This window comes from Sphaerodactylus townsendi, linkage group LG07 (genome assembly GCF_021028975.2).
Source record: "Sphaerodactylus townsendi isolate TG3544 linkage group LG07, MPM_Stown_v2.3, whole genome shotgun sequence".
Taxonomy (NCBI): Eukaryota; Metazoa; Chordata; class Lepidosauria; order Squamata; family Sphaerodactylidae; genus Sphaerodactylus; species Sphaerodactylus townsendi.
The window spans coordinates 91,368,631-91,393,709 of record NC_059431.1 but is presented as its reverse complement, the minus strand read 5'-3'; the positions used below and the strand labels follow the sequence as shown (position 1 = coordinate 91,393,709).

General features: G+C 44.7%; 1 protein-coding gene across 4 annotated transcripts in view; it reads left to right on the top strand.

Moving 5' to 3' along the window:
• The window catches only part of LINGO2 (leucine rich repeat and Ig domain containing 2), an 837,999-nt gene extending 814,409 nt beyond the window's left edge, over positions 1 to 23,590 (top strand). For all 4 annotated transcript variants that reach the window (XM_048503786.1, XM_048503785.1, XM_048503784.1 and 1 more), the window contains one exon: positions 19,395 to 23,590. In XM_048503786.1, coding sequence (XP_048359743.1) covers positions 19,431 to 21,251 — 1,821 coding nt within the window. In that variant the 5' untranslated portion in view covers positions 19,395 to 19,430 and the 3' untranslated portion in view covers positions 21,252 to 23,590. The remainder of the gene's footprint in view (positions 1 to 19,394) is intronic.
• Positions 23,591 to 25,079: the final 1,489 nt, after the last annotated feature.

Below are 25,079 nucleotides of genomic sequence, written 5' to 3'. Positions count from 1 at the left end.
TACATGGAATGGTAAGTTACATCATCTGTGTGAGTGTGAGATAGCATAATAAACACAAAATATGTGAAGCAGTTGGAAGCATCTTTGTTTCCACATTGATTTGGAGTAAAAGAACTTTCTCAGAAGTATTATTACCATGAAAATGGAAATCTCACCACTGACTTATGGGTTTAGTGTAATACAATAGCTACTTCTTCTGATGGAGATAGTTTGGGCCTTTGTATCAGCAGAGGGCAGAATGCATGCTGTTCTTTGAAATGTTTAGCATAGCAGCCTGGAGGCTATCCCTGCCAGCAGGCTGCCTAGGAATATTGAGAAAAGAAAGGCATCAAAAATGTCAAGATTAGACAGTTTCAGAATATGTGAAAAAAAGAAACAGAGGAATGGTGTGGTTTGTGTTTTTAGAATAAGCCACATTAAAGACCCTTTTTTCCTCTCTTTAACAGACACCCTTTCCCATGTCAAGAGGCAATGGAAACAAATGGCCTCACTAGTATATATGAGCTCCATAATCAGCAAGTTGACTAGAAGGACTAGCAATTTTGTGATGCAAGGCTTGCACAACTTGTGACCTACCAAGACAAACCTGGTCTCCAAACCACATGTTTGCCATGTTCTTCCACAAGCTCAGAGTTGCTAACAGTATAAGATAAAAAATATTTATTCACAAATTAGACATTACCTTGATTAAAGTTTGCCCATAACCAACATACTATTAAAATGTCAGAAAAAGCATTGGTACCCTACCAATCTCAAGAGATTCTGTTCAATGCCACTATGCATGGTATCCATCCAGGAAGGCTGAATGGGTTGAAAGTTTGTGAAAGGATCAGAACCTTAGAAGAAAAATTAAAAAGAAAAATATGTCCTTGGCTACTTACCAGATGTTTCAACCATAGATTTCCTAGTGATTCCTAGAGCTACTCAGAAGTGAAAAGGCTAGCCTTAGCAATTGCCAGAAACTCTAGGGTAGTATTAACATGGAGTTATGGTGATTGTTAGAGCAATCCCTATAATTTCTAAGTATTTCCATGAATCATCAGGAACTCTATGATCAGAACTTCCTGTCAGTAGATGAGGCTTTATGTTTCTTTTTAATTTTTCTCCCCATGTCACTTTCACACACACCCTTGTGACCAGTTTCCACCACCAATCAGCATCAACTGACAGGGGCTACAATTGGTTGGTGATCTCAGGCTATTAATGGGCAAATGTGAACCCTAGTTGGAAGCAGGAGGCAAAGTCCTTTTGCAGTTTGGCTCATTCTGACTGTCCAATTCCAAACAGAAAACTACAGCAATACTGCTTAGGCCCATAGTAGTTATTTTGTGAATCCATGAGATTCCATCTTGTTCTCCTTGCTGTTCCAGCATCTGTATGAAACATTTGGGAGAGGTTGTCTGAGGATTTGGATTGAGGTTCCAGTAATATGTGGATCACACCCTGCTCAATTTCTATCTTAACAGATGAGTCAAATAGACCTGTGGAAGTCCTGAGCAAATGGTGGAATAAATGTTTACATCATGGTTTTTATGTGCTTAATGTGTTTTATGTGTCTAATCTATGCTGTAACATGCTTTGAGCTAGTTTTATGCCTACTAAATGTTTTGGCAACTTCTTACAGCCTCCACAAGTATGTGGTACCTGTACCAGAAATGCATGAACTAGAAAACAAATCTGATAATGACAAATGCATATATTCTCCCTCTGTTCTCAATAGTACTTTGGCAGCAGCACCCAGTGGGAGGTCAACATGTTTCTTCTGAAATACACAGGAGGCTCTACTTTGGTAATTTAAAGGAAGTGTGCCCCTTGTGAGCTTCTGTTTTGTCTAAACAGACAGAATTGCTGCACAGAGTTTACCTGTGGAACAGCTGCTAATATGCTTGTTCAAGTGGCGGGGGGGGGGGGTCCATATTGCTGATGGAAGTGATGGCCAGAATCCAAAGAACTATACTAGTCCTGCAGGCCTTGAGAGGCTTTATGTTTTCTGTTTTTCACGTACCAGCCTTGCATGCTACACAGAAAGCTAAAACCTTGGTTCTGAAACCAAGGAGAGGTACCAAAGCAGTTGTAATATGGTAGTGTTTTTCATGCAGTGTTCCTAGGAATTGTGGATTTTTAGGAGCTAATTATGGGTTAAATAATCCTATGCAATGTTAATTTGGGTGTGTACCAACCAGGGCACATAGTGTGTGCAGCAGCAGTGAGACCCAACAAACCTGGGCTGTACGTGTACTATTGTGCATGTTCTTAATCTTCTCCAGTAGTTCCATGGCTAACACGTAAGGGGTTCTCAGAAGACAAGCCAGTGTGGTGCCATGAGAAATTGGACTTTGCAACCTGAGATAAGGGAAGGTTTTCTATTCAGAGAAAATAAGGATAATAAATCCTATTTGGTACACAGAAATCCTGGAGTAAACCTAATTAGCTATATGCATCCTTACTGATTTCTTTGTCTGCAACCAAATCCAATCATTCATGTGTACATGACATTGTTGTTATTTTTTTTTGCTGGTATAACTGCTTCCTTATAATAGTCCCACTAAATGTTCACAAGCAGAATGATTTCATAAGTGGTAAAATGGCTGCCTTAGCATTAGAGGTAATTTACTGCTTTTAATTTGCTTAAACTTCCAATGCCCTGAACTAAAACGACCCTCAGTGGTAGAATTCAGCCTTTATTTTTAGCAGCTTTTCAAATCATAATATCTATAAAGTTTGAAGTACACCTTCCTCACTTGCCAAACCAATAGGGCATACCTCTTAATGTACAGATGGTTTCCTGCAGACCTGTTAAAGGAAAAAAAGTATAAATCAGTAATGCAAACACATACACATCTATGTACATTCAAATGCCATACCCTGGCCTATTTTTGAAGAACAGTATTACAGACTGCAGCAGCAGCATCTGTGGGGCTAATGAAATGAATAGTCACTAGGAATAAAGTTCCATGCAAAGCACTGAAATAGTCTTTTAAGGGATTACCGTGTTTGGTCTTTACACAGCTATTGGCCTGGATCCAACTAGCCTTCAATTTCAGTAGTTTTTCCTCCACTTTAATGGTTCCATATAAAGTAACTATGGCTGACAGTTATCTAGCATCAGTCCAAAGATTGTAACCAGGAAATACGAAAGGACAGGACTCCAAATACAATCTGGTTTGCCACTACAGTGGTGCCTCCTGCCATGATGAACAGGCATCAGAAATTGCTGAGGAGCTACTTCTGTTAGTCTTCATCCACCTAAATATACATATCCATGAGACGCCCCACTCATGGCATTACATAGTTGTGCCAGCATCAACCCAATATTTCTGCTTGAGCTTATTCCTTTGATAGACATAGAATGTAACCAGCATAGAATATAACCATCCTTTTGTATTATCCACTCTAGCAGTTCAGGACATTTGGTTCTTCATTTTAGGGCATTTGGAACTGTACAATCTGGAAAGCCTAGATTTGGAAAAAGACCACATCATTATCGAGTTCCAACAAATTATAGGCTCTCATTCAAACCTTCTATGATTTGTAGGCATAGTAGCTCTAGTGCCTCACATTTGTAGGAGATGCTTAGAAAGGAACAGCCTTGTACATTATACATTTTCCTGCCCACATAGTACAATGACAGGAGAATGTGTACAGTGCAGAATTTTCTCTTCTCTCTCAGCCATAGCTCTGTCCCTAGCCAGGCGTCCTACAGTTTCCTCCCAAATTACATTGCCAGTTTCCATCTCACCAACAGTTTCCAGTCCCTCCACAGGGATCAGATTCTTTCTCTCCCTGCTTTATAACTATGGCCAATATTTCCATATAACTCTCTCATTCATTTGCTTTTTAAAAGCTATTCTCAGACCATTTACTAGTTTGTTTGTTTTTCCACCTAATGTAATCAAACAGTGTTAATTAGAGCATCTGCAAAAGGCAAACCAAAATAGTCAACACTTTTACGTGTTTCCCATATTCCATCTCTTGATCTGCTTTGCACCATTGATCAATATGAAAATAATGTCCATCTATAGAACATATGAAAGCAGCCTCAGTATTTTTGCAGAACCAAACAATGAAATTTCATACAAAGCTATATTGGAGTGCTGATCATGTTACTTTCTACTGTGTAGCCTACAAAAACTGTTTTGCTGTGTCCTCTTTTCTTTCATTTTCTCTGGGGTATGCATCTTTTCTATCTCAACCACATAGGAAGAAGCTTCTAACTGGGATTGAGCCAGGGAATTTTACAAAAGTAGGTAGGGCAAAGTATTCTTATCTGAGCAGAATAATAAATGGATTTATAAAATTTATTTATTAAAGCATGCGGTTCAATGCAGCTCATATGTCACAGTGACATCACAAGTTAAAACCAATCGAATAGCACCACAGATCAGCAGCAGCCTCTCTTAGTCCTTTAAAATCCCCAGCAAATAGAATTGACAAACTCAAGTGCAGCTAGCAGAAGGAACTCTTGACCACTAAGCCAACCTTCTTTTCAAACAGTAAGGGTAGCTATATCAGCATCACTACATTCTTAACCTGCTTTACAAAAAGCTAACTGTTCTCCATCCAAAACCCTCTATTCTGTCATGTATTTTAGAGACTGAGTGAAATCTGTTTCATTGACAGAAAATCAGAAGAGTTGCACTTTGGACAAGAACTTTGTTCAGTCTGAAAATGGGCATCCAACACCAGCAAAACTACCTCACACACACACACACACACACACGCAAATCCCAATTAGCCAGCAACAGTTATTCTCACGCTGGTACAGCTGTGCACCCCCAGATAAAGACTCTGAAGTTCTCATTCCATAACAAGCATGCTTAGCCAAAGCAATGCAGATAAAGAATTGAAAGTAAGCATACTGAGCACAGACAGGCTTTCCCTCAGTTACCAGATCTCCCACTCTCACCTGGAAACTCATGACAAGACCAGACAATCAGGTCCTGACACATTTCCAGTTATTTCCCTTCATTGTTTTGTAATTAAAAAGAAAGCTGATACCCTTAGAAAAACATGTGCACAGGTCTTTAATATGTGTATAGATCCCAGCTACACTGTTTTCCTCAGTGAGCAAAAAGGTTTGCTGAATGGAGCATTCATGCTGAGAATGAAAGTAGAGAAATCAATCCAAGTCATTCATACTGCTTTCTTTAAAATTAGATTTTACTGCATTGACCTGTGAGAAAGAGATGAAATTGTTGAATAGAGGTTGGGGAAGGGGGCCTGATAATCAAGATCAGTGCTCTGGCAGAGATGAGTAAAAACTACCTTTTCTTGATGGACTGGCAGTGCCATTGTCATCTCCAATTCAAGCTCATTGTTTTCAGTGGGCTCAAATTGGAACAGCTCTACATAGGTTAGCACTGTAGGGAACCCTCTTCTCCAGAGTTGGGGTCCAACCAGTTCTCACCACTTCTCTAGAAGTGGTTACTAATTTTTTTCTGAGTGCCAAGAAGGGGTCACTAAAGCAACCTCCCTGCCCAATAAAGACTGGAGGTGCGTGTGTGCAGCGGCGCCACTGATTGAATCCCACCACCATCGGAACCTGTTGTTAAAATTTTTGGATCCCACCACTGCTCTTCTCCCATGGAGGGCTCTCTTGGATTCAAACAATGTTTGTATTCAAAAATTTTGGAGATGGCTAAGTTTGTGCAGGAATGGTTCATGTGGAGAAGTACTACTCAGATATTCAATTCATACTTGTAATGTGAAGTGCTTCAAGCTACAGCCTGGCAATAGACACAATGGAGTTGTTGATCACATACATCAGTGCTCCAGCATTGCTCCAGATGGTGAGACCTTTCTTCGCTCAACAACGACAGGCTGGAAAAGGAATGGGCCGCAGCCCAGTTTATTAATATATAATAATCAATAACACGATCAAACTTCAACTATGTACAAAATGAAGCTGGGCGGCAAACGGGTCACACATCAACATCCCAATCTCCATTGGGAAATGTCGGGAAGGGAAGCCCCAGAGATATCACTCAGGCTTCCACCCTTCCTGCCTTTGCTGAGGAGACGGGCACCGGCTAAGCCCATGGCCGCCTACCGGCCCGCCCTCCTCTCCTTGCTTGCTGGGGTGTCGGGCACTGGCTAAGCCCACGGCCGCCTATCGGCCTGACCCAACCCCACTCCCTGGGGTGTCGGGCAGCGGCCCGGCCTGCTGGCCTGCCGGCCTGCCCGCCCCACCCCCGGCCCTTCCACAGGGCACAAGCCTGGGAGAACCTGCTGGAAGACTCGTTTTCTCCCCAGATGTGCGACTCCCATTGTCAAACCCGCCACGAGCTGCCCCTCTCGCAGCTCCCTGCCCAAGCTTCTCAAGCCTGAGCCTGTCTGGTCCTCACCCATCAGAGGAGGGTGTAGCGCACTGATTGCAGCCAAAGGTCCGAGCCCCACCGGGACAGGTGGACACCATCTGGCTCGAACAGATCTGTTATCCTGCGAAATCTCTGCATGGTCCGCCACCGCTCCCCCGAGGGAGAGCACCACCTTGGCGGCCGCCTTGTTGACCTTCCGGTGGGCCCTGTCCACGGCCGCGGGTTCCATCGCCCCCCTCCAGTGCACCCGGTGGAGGAGATCTGACCACACCAAAGTCGTGCCGGACCGGTGCTTCGCCAGACTCCGTAGCATGGTGGCCACCGGCCATCTCAGTTCAAGTCCCGACCTGGCTGGGAGGTCCTCCTCCCCCAGGTGGACGACTAAAATGTCCGGTGTGGCCAATTGGAAAATGTATTCGATAAGCTTGCATTCAAGCTCATCCCATAGCATGTTCCCTTGCCCCAACCAGGTGATTCTCACGTGAGCCGCGAGTCCGAGATGCCGGCCCCAATCGGATGAGCAGGCGTAGTCCCCGGCTTGATTGATGATGCTGTGCCCCACGACCCACACCTGTCGGAAAACAGTCTGCGGCACTGGAGGCACTGAAAGGGAATCAACATGTTAAGTGAGGGCGGATTTAAGCCCGAAAAGCGTCCGAGCGCAACCTGCCCAAGGTGCGGATTTCGTCATGGGCCCTGCCCTGCTGGGCCGCGGTTGTGGCGGCCCCAATCCTGAAGGAGTGCAGGCCGCACTCGGTGGCTGGCAATCCTGCCCGGGCCAGGCAAGCCCTCAACACCGCCAGCATCTGGAACTTGGTGAGGGGGGGACCCATCCCCGTGCACCAGGAGCATCCCGCCTTGCCGTGGGCTGTGGCAGAGCCAAGCGGTTAGTGAGGCAAGGGGGCAGGTCACATCACCCGGCAAGACTGGCATCGTGACCCAGGCACCATGGGCCTCCGGATTGGTTTTGGAATGGGCAAGCCATGCATAGACCATGTATCCGGACAAGACCAGGTGCTGCCGCTGCAGCACTGTACCTGGAAGCCGGTCCCTGGTGGGGGCCACCAGCTCCCCCGGCCTGAAAGCCCCGTGATGCGCCAGGTGGAAAGCAGCTGTAAAGAGCAGGCGCTCATAGCGTGAAGCGCACACCTGCCGCAACTCCCCCGTGACTGCTCGGAGCACCTCCCTGGTGATGGGGCGCCTTAAGTCCCTGTGGCTGGGGCCCGAGGGCCACCAGCCAGCCGCCAGCCGGCAGACGACAAATGTTTTAGTTACATCCGGGAAGCCAGAGATCCTGCAATAAAATGCAATCCCGGCCAGCTGCACCCCCATGGATCGTGGGTGCATGCCCCGCCCATGGAGGTAAACTAGGTACTCAAGTAGGAGGCCTGTATCCACCCCTCTGCGGACCAACCGCCCTGTCGTCGCGGCGTAGCTCTGGAAGTCGTGCACGGCTCTGTCGTACTGTCTACACGTGGCCGGTGCCAACGAATTCAAAACACCTGTGATGATGGTTCGCTGCCAAGGTTCCACAGGGACGCCGGCACTGTCGCCGGGAACAGCTCTGCCCCGGGGGCCAGGCGCCTGATGCGATCCCCTTGCTGGCGAGATAAGGCATTGGCAATCTCATTCTGCAAACCTGGAACAAAAGCAGCTTTAAAGGAGATGTTATACTTCAAGCAGGTAAGAACAAGATCGCGCACCAGACGCATGACCCGTGCAGATTTGCTAGATTGCCTGTTCACCACACACATGACGGCCTGGTTGTCGCACCAGAAGAGCACCCTCTTATCAAGCCAACAGTCATGCCAGATGTGCACCACCACCAGAATGGGAAACAGTTCAAGGAAGATTAGGTCCCTAGTGATTCCCAGTGCGTGCCAAGATGCAGGCCAGAGGCCCTGTGCCCAGTGACCCTGGAAGTATACACCGAAACCAAAGGCCCCTGAGGCGTCAGAATGCACCTGTAGCTCCAGGCCAGGTTCTACAGACGTCCGCCACAAGGAAATGCCATTAAAGCCCTGGAGAAATGTTTGCCAAACCTTAAGGTCCTCTTTCAGTCCCTTTGTAACCCTAACGTGATGGTCGGGGAACCTGTAGCCAGACAAAGACCTCGCCAGCCGGGAGCAGAATGCGCTGCCTGGTGCCACCACCCTGCAGGCGAAATTAAGGTGACCCAGTAAGGACTGGACCAGGCGCACCCTGCATTTTCGCAGGAGCATGATCGACTGGATTAGGTTGGCTAGAGCGAGCAGCTTGTCTCTGGGGAGTGAGGACGTGCCATGGACCGTGTCCAGCTGTATGCCTAAGTAGCTGAAGGCGGGCGAAGGGCCCTCCATCTTATTGGGAGCCAAAGGGACCCCTATTTCGGCTGCCAGCGTTTGAAAGGCCCCCAGTGCGACCTCGCACTCCCTGGTGCCTGCCTGCCGATAAACAGGAAATCATCCAAGTAGTGTGTCACCAACCCGGAGGGCACCCTCTGCCTGAAAGCCCATTCGAGAAAAGTGCTGAAGGCCTCGAATGCGGCACAGGCTATGGAGCATCCCATGGGCATTTCCTTGTCCACGTGCCAGAGCCCTTGAAAGTGGATGCCCAACAGCTCAAAATCTAGGGATAGGCCTTCCTGCACCCCTGGTATGGGATTCTGAAACCCGTTGCAAAGCCATCCCCAAAAGGCGAGCTGCACCCTTGTCAGGGTAATGCTGCTGCCAGTCTAACAGCACCCCCAGCCGGACGGGTGTGGGGGGCAAGGTCTGCAGCAAAGCTGAAGTTTCAATGCTTTTGGGAGGCAGCAGCGCTGCCCTGGCCGCCGGCATCCGTCTGAGAGGGCCCGGCGCCAGGGAACCGGGCCTGCCGAAAGGGAGGGCGGCCGACTGGCTTTGTGCAGCCCACCCTGCTGTGGTTTCCAGATCAGTTGGAGCAAACGTGATCATACTTGCATTTTGGTCACTGGCAAGCGCCTCTATTAAATTCCCAGCAAGTCCCTTTCGCCACCCCCCGTCCCAGGTAGCTTCTGGGAGGCCTCTCAGTGGCGGAGGGCTCCGGCGTTCTTCATGGCCGGCTGGACCACGACCATCCATGTTTGGTCGTGGGTGAGGTCCCAGCGAAAGCAGCTCTTATGGGAAGCGTTCTTGCGGATAGCCTCGTCATAGGCTATGGCCATGGGTTCGCCGGCCAAGGACCGGGCCCGCAGCACGTGTGCCATATGGGCCGTCAAGTGCCAAGCACGCAGAGGGTAAGCAGCCACTATCAGGGCCAGGTATTCAGTAAAGCCCTGCAACCAGTTGTTAAAGGTCCGCTCCGCCACTGCCGGATCCTTCCGTTTCTTATCGGCCTTGCCCCCAGACAAGCCCTGCTCCCCCTCCTGCCACAGGCACCTGAATACGTCCACATAATACCCGTCGAGAGCCCGCTCCCGGAGCTTCCTGGGGAGGTGGGACCCGGGAGGGTTCCTGTTGTCGTTGGGGACCGCGCCAGTAGATGACGCCTCCAACCCCTGAAGGCGCCTGCGTTTTGCTAGCCAGGGGGGGAGAGCAGGCACCTTCTCCCCTTGAAACCAGAACTCCCCGCTAACTTGCATTTCATCATCCTCAGTTGACTCACCCGATGAAGAGGAGCTGGGCGACCGCCTGGAGGACCGGGAGTGTCACGACGACCACTTCTTCCTCCGGCCCTCCTGCTCGGAGGGGCCCACGGACGCATCCACCGACGTGGATGCGCTCACCGGAGGAGACAGCTGGAGTTCGTCTGCTGTGCCCCAGGGATCACTTCCCCGGATGAAGAAGGCTGCGCCGCCGAACCCGCCGACCTGCCCCTGCCTATAGGGGATAAGCCCAAGGCCACGGCGGCAGCCGCCTGGCAACCGCGCCAATCCGCCCGACCACGGGGCCCTCCCCCACTGCCCCGGGTCCCGTCTGGGCACGCACCCTGTTAAGGAGGGCCCGGGCCCTGCCTGAAGGTGGCAGGTCCTCCTGGGAGGGCTCCTTGCTCTTCGCCCGCTTAGGACCCATTGCGGCGAAGCTGAGACCTGGCCAACAGCCAAGAGTGAAAATAGGGGAGAAGTGGTGGAGAGGAAAGGAACGAAGAGAAAGTAAGCACAGGTGAAGTCAGACCAAGAAGGAGAAGCTGAGAAGAGGTAAGGAGTAGACCAAGCAAGAGGGAGGATGGCCAAGACCAGGCTCCTTCCAGGCCTTACGCTCGACTCAGTTCTGCACACCACGCCTTTCTGAGTCTCGCCGCCGGGAAGGGCGAGGTCTGGGTGAGGCGTTCTTATATACCCTGGCTCCTCCCGCCTTTACCGGCCGGGAGCCAATCAATGCACCCCGTTTCTGCAGCATGCCGCCAAGCCATGTTTGCAACTTATTTTTGCTCCTTGGCTCACCCCGGCAGCAATGGCTGCCCCCGGTTATTCGGTTGCAGCTTTTTTTCAGTGGGACTAGTGGATGTATTTAGTCATCATGAGTAATTAATTGACAAACTAATAACCATCTCCATTCTTCAGCTCAGTCTTGCCTTAGGAGTTCATTTGCACCATTCTTAACCGGGGCCATATGGCCCTCTAGGGTACAATCTACAAACTGGGAGGGGGGAATGAGGGCATTTGGGATTTGAGGCAGCCCCTTTTCCAATGACTTCTGGCAGTAAGTGAGTTATTTTATACTTCTCATCCTGCACTGAAGATAAAATCCTAGAAATTGTGCTCTGCGAATAAGAATCAAGCCAATTTATGAGCTGGTTGATGGCCATGTGGTTGAAATATCTAGTTGTTTGTATTCCTGAAATCTGTGTATGAAAAGACTAAAATATACCTGTAAAGTGGGGGCAAGCAAAACTTGTGGGGAAAATCCCATCTTCCCTTAAAGGGGGGATCCAACACACCCTTAAAAAGGAAGTCAAATCCCTGGGACCATGACTGGCTCTCAGCAGCAGCCAGCACCATTTTGAAAGAGTGTTTTCTGCACATGTACAGACAAATTTTTCAAAATTGAGTTATTTAACCCCCTTTTTCCATTTCATATATTTCTGCAGACCTAGGGGTCCTCTAAATCTGCAGAAAAGCTGTTGGGGTGATGTGCCCCCTATCTGTGGACTTAAGCATCTATAGGCAGGGGACACAGTTTGGAATTAGATATGTAGATTAATAAAATGGCTTTGTTTAGAGCATGGCTTTTACTTATGGCTTGGAGGCATTCACTGAGCGTGTTGTGTATTTGGTGGGTGATAGATTAAAGTTTGAGATCATAAGGACACCCTTACTGTATTAGACCAGTGGTTCATCTAGTTCACTATCCTGTTTCACAGTGTGACTAAGCACACTGGTTAAAAACCATTACAGTAAACTAATCAGACCAAATACTTTTCAACCTGCTCTTAATGCTCCCCAATAATGAAGATTCCATTAGATACTCCCAGGAAGCCATCAACCACTTGTTGTTTATTACAAGAGTTGCAGTTATGAAAACAGGGACACATCTTTTATCTCCACACTTGGACTTTTCCACTACGTGCCCCTTTTCCCTTCACCTGCGAGTGAACAAATCTTGGAACCAGATATGTGTTTTGTGCAAAATATTTAGTAGCAGAATGAATGCAGCAGGGTAGTATTATCCTTGTCTGAAAGCTAGCTTGAGGGGTAGAAGATATGGCCAACCATTGGACTTAGCCTACATACCTAACATTTATGAAGGAAAAAAACCTGGTGAATTCTAGGTGAAGGAACCATGTTGAACATTGTTTCTTCCCATGTCAAAATTGTTCTCCTCTGTTTTCACCCCATCCCATAGGGCCTGGATAATATTTGCCTAGAAAAATATAGTGTCATTGGTTCTTCCCGTATTCTCTTCTGTAAAGAGTTAACCCAACCATAGAGGCAAAGTAGGTCATGACTAAACTACCAGAATTCAAAGTTCTCTTTGAATGTTGTTGTTGTTGTTGTTGTTGTTGTTGTTGTTGTTGGTTCAATTTAATAAACTGCTCTCCCCCAGTCCTAAAGCAGGTTTGCCCTGCGATATTTCCCTCATCCCAGGGTATTCAAAAACCACCAGTTTGGTGGTTCTTTAAAAAAAATCCCAGAGTGACTCTGCTAGAGCCTACTACCATGCAAACACCAATCAGGAGCAGACTCAGTTTATTTTTCCTGTGCAGCCTCCTGATTTCCCCACCTGACGTTCATCCAAGCTGCCACTCAAAATCATCCAATCAGAACGCAGGATACTGGGCATGCTCAGATATGCTTGCAGTTGCCACTCAAAAACAACAGCCAATCAGAACGCAGGACACCGGGCATGCTCAGATATGCTTGCAATGTAAATACAGAAGTCCCGGATTCGTGCGAAACAAGCTGGATTTCCTCCCGGTCTTCACTGGATTCCTTCAAAAAGTGGGCAGCCATGTGAACGGACACCCCAGGATAAAATAGACCCAGGTTTAATAAACAGTTAGTACACGGGTATAATTTTGCCATGCAGAACCGACCAAAGCTCACATCGGATCTTCTTACATCTCTGGTATCCAGTGTGATATAAGCCCACACTTATGTGTACATAAGTCTGTTGATTTATGGCGACCCTAGGAAGTGGCTTTCAATGCAAGTGATTAAACAAAAGTGGTCTATCATTGCCTTCCTCTGCAGAGACTTCCTTGAAGATTTCTCTTCCAAGTATCAACCCTGTTTGCTTCAAAGATCTGACAAGACTGGGCTATACCTTGGTGCCCTTCCACTGCCCAGGCTTTTAAAAGTAAATATCGCAATGGTACCAGGTAAACATTACTAGGTAACCATGTTTACGGGTTGGTTTGCCACTGCCTTATCCAGTCATCTACACTTTACCCTCTTAGTTCCAAAAGGTATAGTTTGTCACACCATGTTACAATTTTTATGAAGCAAGTACTGGCAGCCTTGTTGGAATAAGAAAGATAAGAATCAGCCCCCAGGCTGTGGCTGAACCCCTGACTCATAGTCCAAATGAAGATTCAGTACTGCTGGATATTTTAGCACCAGTTTTGCATTTCAAAGAATCCAAGAACAAGTGCCAGGAGAGGTCTCAAGTGTTTCTGGAGAGATCAAACAGAGCTGTTAACTAATCATTTAAAAGCAGCTTTGTTCCTCCTTCACCAGGTGCAGTTGACCTCTGTGTTAGGTCTTGTGTTCAAACAGCATCTGAAAGAATGAAAATGTTTCTTATCAGTGCATTTAGAAAGCACAAGTGGAACCAGAGGGTAGTGCATGGAAGCAGAAAAGGCTTTTCACATGGGAAGAAATATATTTTTTCTTAATTAAGGGTGGGAGCAAGTTCTCATTGCAAATATGACTGAACAAATTTAGCTCCAGAAACTCAGATTGGCAAGAATATTTTCTAAGCATTAAAACCTGAGAGTATGTGTTAGGTGTTTTCCTGCTAGACCTCTCCTTAGCATCTGACTTCTCCATAACAGAAATAATATGTTGAAGGGAAGGATTTGCCACTAAATTTAAAGGAAACTAAGAAAATAAACAGCTTTTGCCTGATTAAGAAAGGAAACTCACTTTCAAAATCCATTGGAAACTCAGCCAGGGTAGAGAAAGCAAGGGAGAAAGGAAAGTGTAAGTCATTTGCCAGACTTGAAGAGACAAGATATTGGAAGAGACACTGTGTGTGAAGATGCTGCTAACCTTCAGAATTTGCCAGCAACTTCTGAATCGGGGCATATGAAAGGATCCTTGGGAGATGCAGCACACGCAGCACAATACCTTGAAGAATTGCCATTGGCATTCAGGAGAACAGTTTTGGTCAAATCCACACTTAAAATTTGCACGCAGATCCAAACCTGTTCGTTGTGAAACTGTGTTCTCTTCATCAGAGTTTCTCCCTCCTCACTGCAGCACACACAGTAGACTCACCCGGTTGCAGAACTCTTAGCAATCCCCACTACCAGGCGAGCTCGCTTCGCCTGTCTTCCCTGATGGGCTAGCGTGCCTTGATGGGGCGGGACCTTTTCCCACTGTGGAAACGTACATTATAGGGGCATGATAAAAAAAAAGCGTGTAAACGTTTAACATTTAACTGTTTAACTGTGCAAACAGTTAATCATTACCTGTGTAAACCATTAAAGGTTCAAAGTTACACATTTGACTGTTTAACGTTTGTGTCCCCTTCTGCTGGCCGATCACAAAAGCGGACACGAAACCAAGAAAAGGCTGCATGCGCATCGCAGCGCTGATTGGTTGCCTGAATTCCACGTCACACTCCAGGGTGGGAAACGAGTCAGGGATTCAGCCCTCAGCCCTCCCCTCGGATCAGCTCTGAACCGTGTTAATGGGGTCTATGCCACTTGCAACCAGGTCTTGCCGGAATGCAGATTAACGGGGAGAACGAGTGCCAGAAACAGAATCTGCCACGCAAGCAATGGGGAGGTTGTCCCTCAAACCTGGTTAGTTTGTGTTCTGAAACCTGGTTAAGACGGTAGTGGGGATGAAAAGGACAAGCCCAGGCAACTGTTATCAAGTCAGCCTGCCTCCTTCTCTCACAGCTTCTCCCTCAATCAGTGCTACAGCTAGGTATGCACCTATAAGGTGCTCCACAGTCCTTTTCAGTAGCAAATATGGAGCAAACCCTGTGGATCCTCTTAGCAATGTATCCTGTATCCATGCCATACAGGGTAAGTTTCTCAGAAGTGACTCAGAAGAAGGATGTGTTTCTCAGAAATATCCCATTTTATTCAATGAAGCTTATTCCTGGGTAAGTATTCTTAAGATTGCAGTGTCAAAATAAATTTGCTACTGTCAAAACCTTTAAAATATATACTGCCTAGTTTCACTAACTTTTAATTATTGCTGTGGTTTCTGAAAATGGTGTGTTTGGGGCCCTAGGCACATTAAGTGAACAGCATCAGTGAACTTAAGGGAGCTGTCCCTTGTATTTCATTCCAGAGAAACGGTGTGCCTCAGCTAGCAGAAGTTTACAAAATGTGACATTCCCTGAAGTGTTCTGAAATTTTAATCCCAGCTCTTTTCCTGCTTCTACCTTAAACAAATATTAAATTTACATCATCCTCCCCACAGTATAAAAACATTGTTGGGACTGGAAGCCAATTGCTGCATCTACACATTGTTTTCTGTACAGATAGCACAGTCCACAAGGAAACAATTATAGTGTAATGATCACATGGTCCCACATCCAATGATATGTGGGTGTGGTCTTATCACTGGACTGTGCAAACATGTTCTTTTGTCAGTTTGCTTTTAATAGACACTATTGCTGCTAGAAACCATGGCCTTTGTAACTCACACTATCTCCACTAAAGAAATAACCTTTTATTATCTATTTTACACTAGGAGAGTTATTTTTTTTGCTGTTGTTCTGTTGCATGGATGTCTGTAGTGAGGCTTACAGGCTTTTGTGACTAAAATGAGCGCTCCCAGGGTGTTATTCTTCCTCTAAACCTGTTTACTTTCAGCTTCATGCGTTAGAGGGTTAAGGTAGAAAATTAATTCCCTGCACGGCAGAAATATCAGTACGAAAGCACCACATCCCAGCCTGAGTTGAGAAAGTAATGATCAGAGTAGTTGAAAGCTACTTTGATCAGAATTCACTGGAAAGACCTAAATCACAGGGACTGATATATTTTCAGTTGTAACTTAATTCCTAATGAAGTGAGGTTTAGTTTGGTTATATATATTTTTTTTTTGCACAGCTGGACATAACTAGCAATTCTTTGACTCACAAAGCTTTGACTGAAGAAGAGAAAGGGGCCTAAATGAGTCTCAGCAGCCTGTAGTTCCAAGACACTGTTGAAATATTATCTCAAGGTCACATAGTGAAGAAAGGGCTGCATTTGTGTTCTTTGGCTAGATCAGAATGCCACCATACATTACCCTTCTACTCAAAGAGAAGCCCATGAGCAGAATTGAAAGGCTCTCTGCAAGTTAAGACCGAAGCATGTTCAGAGAATTGTGTGAGGCAATTTGCCACTTTTACAAACAGTGTGTCTAACTTTAGCTAGTACTGGGCATTGGTTGCATTTCACAAGAGTTCAGAGTGCCATGTGTGAGTGTATCAAACCCACTATTCTGTGTGAGTGTATCAAACCCACTATTCTGGAAAAGAACAATACAAATTTAAAATCACTGTGCATATTTGCTATCTTTCTTTTTAACAATTTGGTATACGACAAGAAACAAAAGGGACTGTCTTAAAAATGCTTGAAGATAGTTTTCATGTGTTTAGAAAAGCTACGTGGGGAAAAATAAATTGTCTCATCCATCAGTCTGTCCTATCTTTGGACTGGTGGAATTTCCAGATATTTATTTAATATTTACATTGTGCCTATAGCTTATTCTTTGATATACCTCAAAACAGTGGACTCTATAAGCATAGGCCTGAACTATGAGTTCATTAGCATTTGAGAATAAATGAAAATTTGGCCCTATCCATGTTATTTGTTTGCAGACATTATATCCATAGTCTTTACCGCCAGTGGGCTTTGAAATGTGCCAGCAATGCCCATGAGAAGGCCAGACACAATCTGCTTCCCTTGCTTCCTGAACAAGCCTGCTTTTTCTTCTGTAATAAAATAAATCATCTAAAGGAATAGATTGCTCTTAAATTGAGGACTTGACTTAGATCTTCCCTTCCCTTGATTTCTCAAAAGAGCATAACAACCAGCTTCTTTATTGTAGGCCTTAATACATTGATCGGCCTTCTATACCAGGGGTAGGGAACCTGCGGCTCTCCAGATGTTCAGGAACTACAATTCCCATCAGCCTCTGTCAGCATGGCCAATTGGCCATGCTAGTAGGGGCTGATGCGAATTGTAGTTCCTAAACATCTGGAGAGCCGCAGGTTCCCTACCCCTGTTCTATACCTTTGTGGTTTCCTCTTATTTATTTATTGTATTGGTTCCTATGATCTACTGCCTGCCCCAGTCTCTCTTTTGCCCCCCCCCCCATTTATGTCATGCCTTCTCACTTCCCTGAGCAATGATAAACTTCAGTATTGGTTCCGTTTGATAGGAAGCATTTTGTAGTTTTTCTTTGTTTGGGCTAGGGTCAATTCTCTTCAAAACTTTCAGGGGCACCTTACTTTCCCTGAATTCCCCTACCCACACTATTTCTTCTTTCTTTTCTCCTGGCAACTTGCATGTCATCACTTGTTCTTCTTCCCACTCACCAACCACTCTACCTTTTATCTTCCTTTCACCTTCAGCCATTGAGAGTATTATGGAGGGCGGAGCTATTACTTCAGTGGATAGGTATTTATTTGAGTGTGTATTTTTTTAAATATTTTCTGTAGGAGCAATTCCTGGTACCCATGTGTTTCTTCAACAAAGTACATCTTTTTAAAAGGAAACAACCAGTCACAGCTCTTCTCCTCATTATTGGAGCAAGAGGTGCTTTAGACAAACCCGGGAGACAAGGAACACCCATTCAGAAATTGCTGCCTCCATTGAAGGGCAGTGCCTCCTAGTGTTTTCTGACTGACCTCTGAACCTCATGGCAGCCATTCTGCAACAGTGTCCTATCTATGTTCTTAAAATTCCAAAAGTGATTACAAGCTAAAAAGATGGGGGGGGGGGGTTTTATCTAATTATCTAATTCCTTATGTTTTTTTAAATTATTGTTGACCTTTTATTGTTTATATAATGCTGTGGATTTTAAAATACATCTGTAGTTATTTGTATATATTTAACCTTCTTGCTGTATGGCAGAAAAGCAGTCGAAAAATAATATAAATAAATAATGGTACATCATAGTGGCTGAGAGATGGCGCTACAAATCAGAAAGTTCTCAATTTGAATTTCATAGTTGCCTTGATCTCACTAGATGGCCCTAGCAAGCCATCCTCTCTAATTCTTACAATGTTCCCTTTTGCTTTTAGGTCAGGATTAGGGTATTTATTCAGGTTAATAAAAATGGGGTCCTTAAAACAAAATGTTAATTGCATTGATGGAAGCTGACAGTTTCAAACTCATTCAGTCTGCACTTCTAATTATGAAATAGTTAACTAAGCTGGGACTCTGCCCCATTCTGAAGCTAAACCAACTCACACAAATTTCCACAGGTGCGGGGAGCAAACTGTTCCATTGTGATGTGTATAATAAATATATCACAATCCTCAGCTGGTCTGCTTTGTCATCTCTAACATGGGGTTAATAGTAATAACCAACCTTACAAGATGTCTATAAGGATTACCCATAATAATGTGTATGAAATACTTTGAACACTGAAATGCCATTATTTGAACCAAATGTTATTATATAGAATTCTTCATTTATTATTACTTTAATAACGCAGTTCTTCAGGTGCTATATATTTTGTGAATAAATAGATTGCTGCTAAGCCTCTGAGCAGTATGGCCAATATACCCAGACAGAAATGCAAGTTTATGGAAGGGAAGAGCAATATGATAGTCTCAGGTTATATATTGTATGAATTAAAAAGCAGCGACAAGCTTTATATGAAAACATGAAGTAATATTAGGCAACTAGATGTTGAAGTGCACCGCCAAGATTCTTTTTAAAAACAGGTCTAGTACTGGGGGGTGGGGAGGGCAAACGGTTTCCAGAGAACTGTGAGCAGCACTGAGCCATTAAATGAAGACTTTTTGATCTCATGTTGCCTCAATAACCTCTTCTTCCTGCTCTGTGTTTTAATTGCTGGATATGTATTTTTATATATGTATTTTAATTTGTTTTTAAATTGTTTTTAATGATTGTTTTATAAAGTTTTGTCATTAAATGTTAGCTGTCTTGATAGCCCTGATTGTGCAGAAAGGCAGAATATAAATTCTGTAAATAAAATGTTTCAACTTTCCTAACTCCCCCTTCCAGGTGTAGTCTACTGCTGCATTCCCTGGTGTTTTGAGAACTGGGAATTCTGGGAACAGTTTACAATGTAGCTCTGCAAATGGAGGGGGATTTCAAAAGCAGTGGGCCTGCTGTTACACAAGTGAAAATACTTGCTTTTAGTGCAAGCAGGGGTTTGGATCTAAGCTGACAGTAAAAGGTTCTTTAGCCGTTTGTTTTAGCTTAAAATGAATGGAACTTTTATTTTGAGCTTCTTGGCCTTATTAACTCTCTTTTTTCCCTCCCTCTTGGCAGGCCTGTGACAGAAGATTAGACAACATCAGTGGAGTCATGCTTCACACAGCCATATCATGCTGGCAGCCATTTCTAGGTCTGGCTGTGCTGCTGCTTTTCATGGGCTCTACCATAGGCTGCCCAGCGCGTTGTGAGTGTTCAGCACAGAACAAGTCTGTCAGCTGTCACCGGAGGCGCCTGACTGCCATCCCCGAGGGCATCCCCATTGAGACTAAAATCCTGGATCTTAGCAAGAACAAGCTAAAAAACATCAGCCCGGAGGAATTCACATCTTACCCACTCCTTGAGGAGATAGATCTCAGTGACAACGTCATCGCCAATGTAGAGCCAGGAGCCTTTAACAATCTGTTTAACTTGCGCTCCTTGAGACTCAAAGGAAACCGTCTGAAGCTGGTTCCTTTAGGGGTATTCACTGGACTGTCAAACTTAACAAAGCTAGATATCAGTGAAAATAAGATTGTCATTCTACTGGATTACATGTTCCAGGATCTACACAACTTGAAGTCCCTCGAAGTAGGGGATAATGATCTGGTATATATATCCCACAGGGCATTTAGTGGACTACTTAGCCTGGAGCAGCTTACTTTGGAAAAATGCAACCTAACAGCTGTACCAACAGAAGCCCTCTCCCACCTTCACAACCTCATCAGCCTGCACCTGAAACATCTCAGTATTAACCTTTTGCCTGCATTTGCCTTTAAGAGATTGTTCCGCCTGAAAAATCTAGAAATTAACTACTGGTCTATGCTGGACATGATGCCTAGCAACAGCTTATATGGGCTGAACCTCACTTTTCTCTCCGTCACCAACACCAATTTGTCCACAATACCTTATTCAGCTCTGAAGCAACTGGTTTACCTAACACACTTGAACCTCTCCTACAACCCCATCAGCACCATTGAGTCAGGCATGCTTGCAGAATTGGTGCGCCTACAGGAGCTTCACATAGTTGGGGCCCAGTTGCGCACCATTGAACCCCATGCTTTCCAAGGGCTCCGGTTCCTGCGTGTGCTAAATGTGTCCCAAAACTTGTTAGAAACCATAGAAGAGAATGTGTTCCATTCCACCAAAGCCCTTGAAATCCTCTCCATAAACAACAACCCTCTTGCTTGTGACTGTCGCCTCCTTTGGATATTACAAAGGCAGCCCATGCTGCAATTTGGCATCCAGCAGCCCATGTGCGCTGGCCCTGACAGCGTCAAAGAAAGGTCCTTCAAGGACTTCCACAGCACTGCCCTTTCTTTCTACTTCACTTGCAAGAAGCCCAGGATCCAAGACAAGAAACTGCAATACTTGGTGGTAGATGAAGGGCAAACAGTACAGCTCATGTGCAGTGCAGATGGTGATCCTCAACCAACCATCTCCTGGGTGACTCCACGCCGAAGACTGGTCACCATGAAATCCAATGGAAGAGCCACAGTACTAGGAGATGGCACACTGGAAATCCGATTTGCTCAAGATCAAGACAGCGGGACCTATGTTTGCATTGCAAGCAATGCTGCTGGGAACGACACCTATGCAGCCACCCTTACTGTCAAAGGATTTGCCTCGGATCGGTTCCTTTATGCTAACAGGACTCCCATGTACATGACGGACTCCAATGACACCAGTTCCAATGGAACCAATGTGAATACATTTTCTCTTGACCTCAAGACAATACTGGTGTCAACAGCCATGGGCTGTTTTACATTCCTTGGGGTGGTTTTATTTTGTTTCTTACTTCTTTTTGTGTGGAGCCGAGGGAAAGGCAAGCATAAAACCAATATTGACCTTGAGTATATCCCCCGTAAAAACAATGGTGCGGTGGTGGAAGGGGAGGTTCCTGGACCACGCAGGTTTAATATGAAAATGATTTGATGGCTATGCTGCTAGCATTTTCTCTCTCTCTCTCTCTCCTGTGGCATTCTAACCAATTCAATGAGCCTGGCACATGGGAATTGCCAGGTTAAAAGCAGCTTCACATGGCTGCTGTCGTGTCAAATGGTACATGGAAACCAGGAAGAGTATCTAAGGTTGTACAGCAAAAGCCTCTTCTTTTGGGGCTGAGTGTGTATGAGGGCTTTTTGCAGAGTTGGTATATAGTACTGATTGTTTGCATTGCAAATTTTTTGGCATTCTGGGGATCTCAGTAATGAATTGTCGGCTCATGCTCATGGACAGTTATTCAAAACATTTTCTACCACTTCAAAAAATAAAAGAAAAAAAAAGAAACCCTACAGTGTAGGATTTACATATTTAAAGAAAAAAAGAGACACATTTGTCTACTACATACTCTGCAGTGAAATTTGTATCTATAGATCTCATTTGCTAAAGCCTTGCATCATACATACCTTCTAGTTGGTTCGACACTACAAAGATCAATGTATTATTGTATTTTTTTTAATATACATATTTACTGTGTACATTTTAAAGCAATACAGATGAGAAGTTTTGTTCCTTCCACAACAACTGACCGAGTGTGATGTCGCTCTTCCCATAATTACAGCCAAATTTCCAGATTAGACCTCCGTAGTCACCAATGAATGATGCTATCTATTCCAAGACCAGAAAGGAACCAACCATTGAGGCAGGCAACCATTACTGTGTCTTGTTGCTCTTCTCTGTGTGTAAAGAAAAGGCATGTGCCTCATTTTGATATAGAATGGAATATTTTTGTAAAATATCTCTGATATCAATCTGGACCAGTCTACTGTAAAAGAGTCCTAGGTCCAATTTCCTAGTCTTTGTTGGCGTAAAAGTTGGCAAACTACAGGTTTATCATAATGCTTTATTCTGCTCCCCACCCCCCACCCCCACTAGTCTTCTGATTTTTGTTTTGAATCCACTGTTAACATGTTAATGTAGAATGGGAGGCAGTACCAAGGTAATTCATACCATCATCCTCGGGAGGTTCTGTCAACATTGGATTTGAGGAAGAAAATGAAAAATATATAAAAGTTTAGCCGGTAGGCATAAACTGCCCCATGGTGCCAATAAGCCAATAAACCAATAAGAAGAGATGCTATTCAACAAAATGTTCCACAGATAACAGCTTTCAGGAGGCCAAAGTACTACCAAATTTTGCTTCCCCACCCCCTCCACAAAGGAGATGTAACCTGATGGGAAACTACCTAAAGGGTGCCATGTTTGATTCTGGCTTGTTTGTTTTTTAAAGGAGCAAAGGGAGGTTTGCCAGACATGATTTATCAAAGTGTAAAGACCCTCCCTGGATATATACCAGGTTAAACTGGGGGGAGGGGAATCTGTGTATTTTAAGACCATTATAGTGGCTTCAAAAATACCTCACAATATCTATAGCAATTGTACAACATAGGGCAAGCAGTCACCTTTTCTAAGCAAGGGCATTTGTACCGTTGGAAAGCATACTTAGTACATAGTCCATTTTTAAAGAATTGTTCAATCTATAGATGCTCCTGGGAATATTCATAGGTGGTCTTGAAGCTTTGAGTGTGAGAACCAGCTGGGCTCCCTGAGCAGCATCTCCTTAGTGATGAAATGTACTGTGAGAACTGGTGATACATAAATGCACTGTGCAAATGGGATCTGTGAACGCAGCAGCCAACACGGAAGCCACTAAGTAGAGACACTACAGGTGCACAGCCCATCCCCTGTCCTGTCACGCTAGGTAGATCAAGGGTCTGCAACCTGGTACCATTAATGAGCCAAAATATCAACATTCAAAAAAAAGAGATTAACAAAGAACAAGCATTGGAGGGCTTATTTCCATAAATTAAACCATATAACTACCAAGTACTGGTAATTGAGATGTTGGTTAATAATCCTTAAAGTTTCTGCAGGCCAAAACCATCCTTTATTAGGATGTGGTGCACACACAGAGCAATCCTGAGCAGACCCACACAGAAGTCAGTCCCATTTTTTTCAGTGGGTCTTACTCCCAGGAAAGTTTTCTTAGGATTACAGCCATAAGACCTCCCAATAATATGCACATGAGCACCCTGCATAATTATTTTATTCACTGGCAAATACCTGTACACTTGGATTATATTGCTAAAAAGTCCTTTAGGTCCATAAAAATCTTTCTTGCCAATCTTTTCACCTACTGGTTACCCTAGCATCCAAGAGCCATAGTTGTTTCCGTACTGTGGAGCAGCAGTGGCGTAGGAGGTTAAGAGCTCATCTAATCTGGAGGAACCGGGTTTGATTCTCCGCTCTGTCGACTGAGCTGTGGAGGCTTATCAGGGGAATTCAGATTAGCCTGTACACTCCCACACACGCCAGCTGGGTGACCTTGGGCTAGTCACAGCTTCTTGGAGCTCTCTCAGCTCCACCTACCTCACAGGGTGTTTGTTGTGAGGGGGGAAGGGCAAGGAGATTGTAAGCCCCTTTGAATCTTCTGCAGGAGAGAAAGGGGGGATATAAATCCAAACTCTTCTTCAAACTCTTCTACTGAACCCCATTTAGCTCCAGAGCCATAGGCTGCAGATTCCTGAGACACATTGTGTAAAGCATCATGGCAAAATGTGTTAGGTGAGCTGGCTTCTCAAAACACAGAAGCAAAAATCCATTAATGTCTGTCACCTGCTTATTTTAGAAAGTCATGATTGTTTCCAATGTTTGTTTGTTTTTTGCTATTTGAGTTTTGTATTGCATTTTTTTCCAGCGCAAAAGGAGAATACGATGGGGTGAAGGCAAGGCTAGAGGTTGGAGGATAATAGGCCTCCGTCAAAATCGTTTGTGTTGATTTCATTTGTTATGTGTTCTTCCTCTGAAGATCATGCAAAAAAGAAAAATCTTGAACCTGGACTTTCAATTGCAATGTGGCATAACGTTGGTGGTGGAAAATCGGGGTGGTGGAAAATCAATGTGTTCTGACTGTTGTGATTTAGCATTTGCAGCCATTTAGCTGATACGACACGTACATTCATTCCATCACATCTTTACTAATAACCATGGAATAATTTTGAAATGATTTTGAGGAACCATGAAGAAGAAGTATCAATGCGTGAGCATTTCTTTTCCTTTAGAAGAATTTTTTTAAAAAAATTATGTGCTAGTTATTGGTGGGATTTTTCAAAGCCAAGGTTGGGATTTAGATCCCTTTATCAAAGATCTGTATCTAAATTTTATATCTGATATTTCATTGAATATAAGGAACACAAAAGTCATATTGCCTCTGGTTGAGATTTCAAAGCAGTTGTAAGGGATTTAAATGCGTTTTCCACTCAATTCCATAGGATTTAGAATACAATAAAGTCAAAATATGGGTTGTGCTAAATAACATGGTGTCATTCACATATTTTTTTTCCAAAAAAATGTAGACGCATACATTTTGATGGTTATGTATGTATGATGTAACCAGCGTGGTGTAGTGGTTAAGAGCAGCAGACTTTAATCTGGAGAATAGGGTTTGATTCCCCTCCTCCACATAAGCTGTGCACTCTAATCTGGAGAACCAGATAAAATTCCCTTCTCCTCCACATGCAGCCTGCTGGGTGACCTTGGGCCAGTCATAGGACTCTCAGAACTCTCTCAGCCCCTTCTACCTTACAAGTGGTCTATTGCAGGAAGGAAGGGAAGGTGATTGTAAGCCATTTTTAGGTTCTTTTTGGTAGAGAGAGGCAGGGTATAAAAACTTACACTTCTTCATATAATTATACATTTAATTAGCTCAGTGGTGGAGCATCATCTTGGCATTCAAAACTCCCAGGTTTAATTCCCTGCATC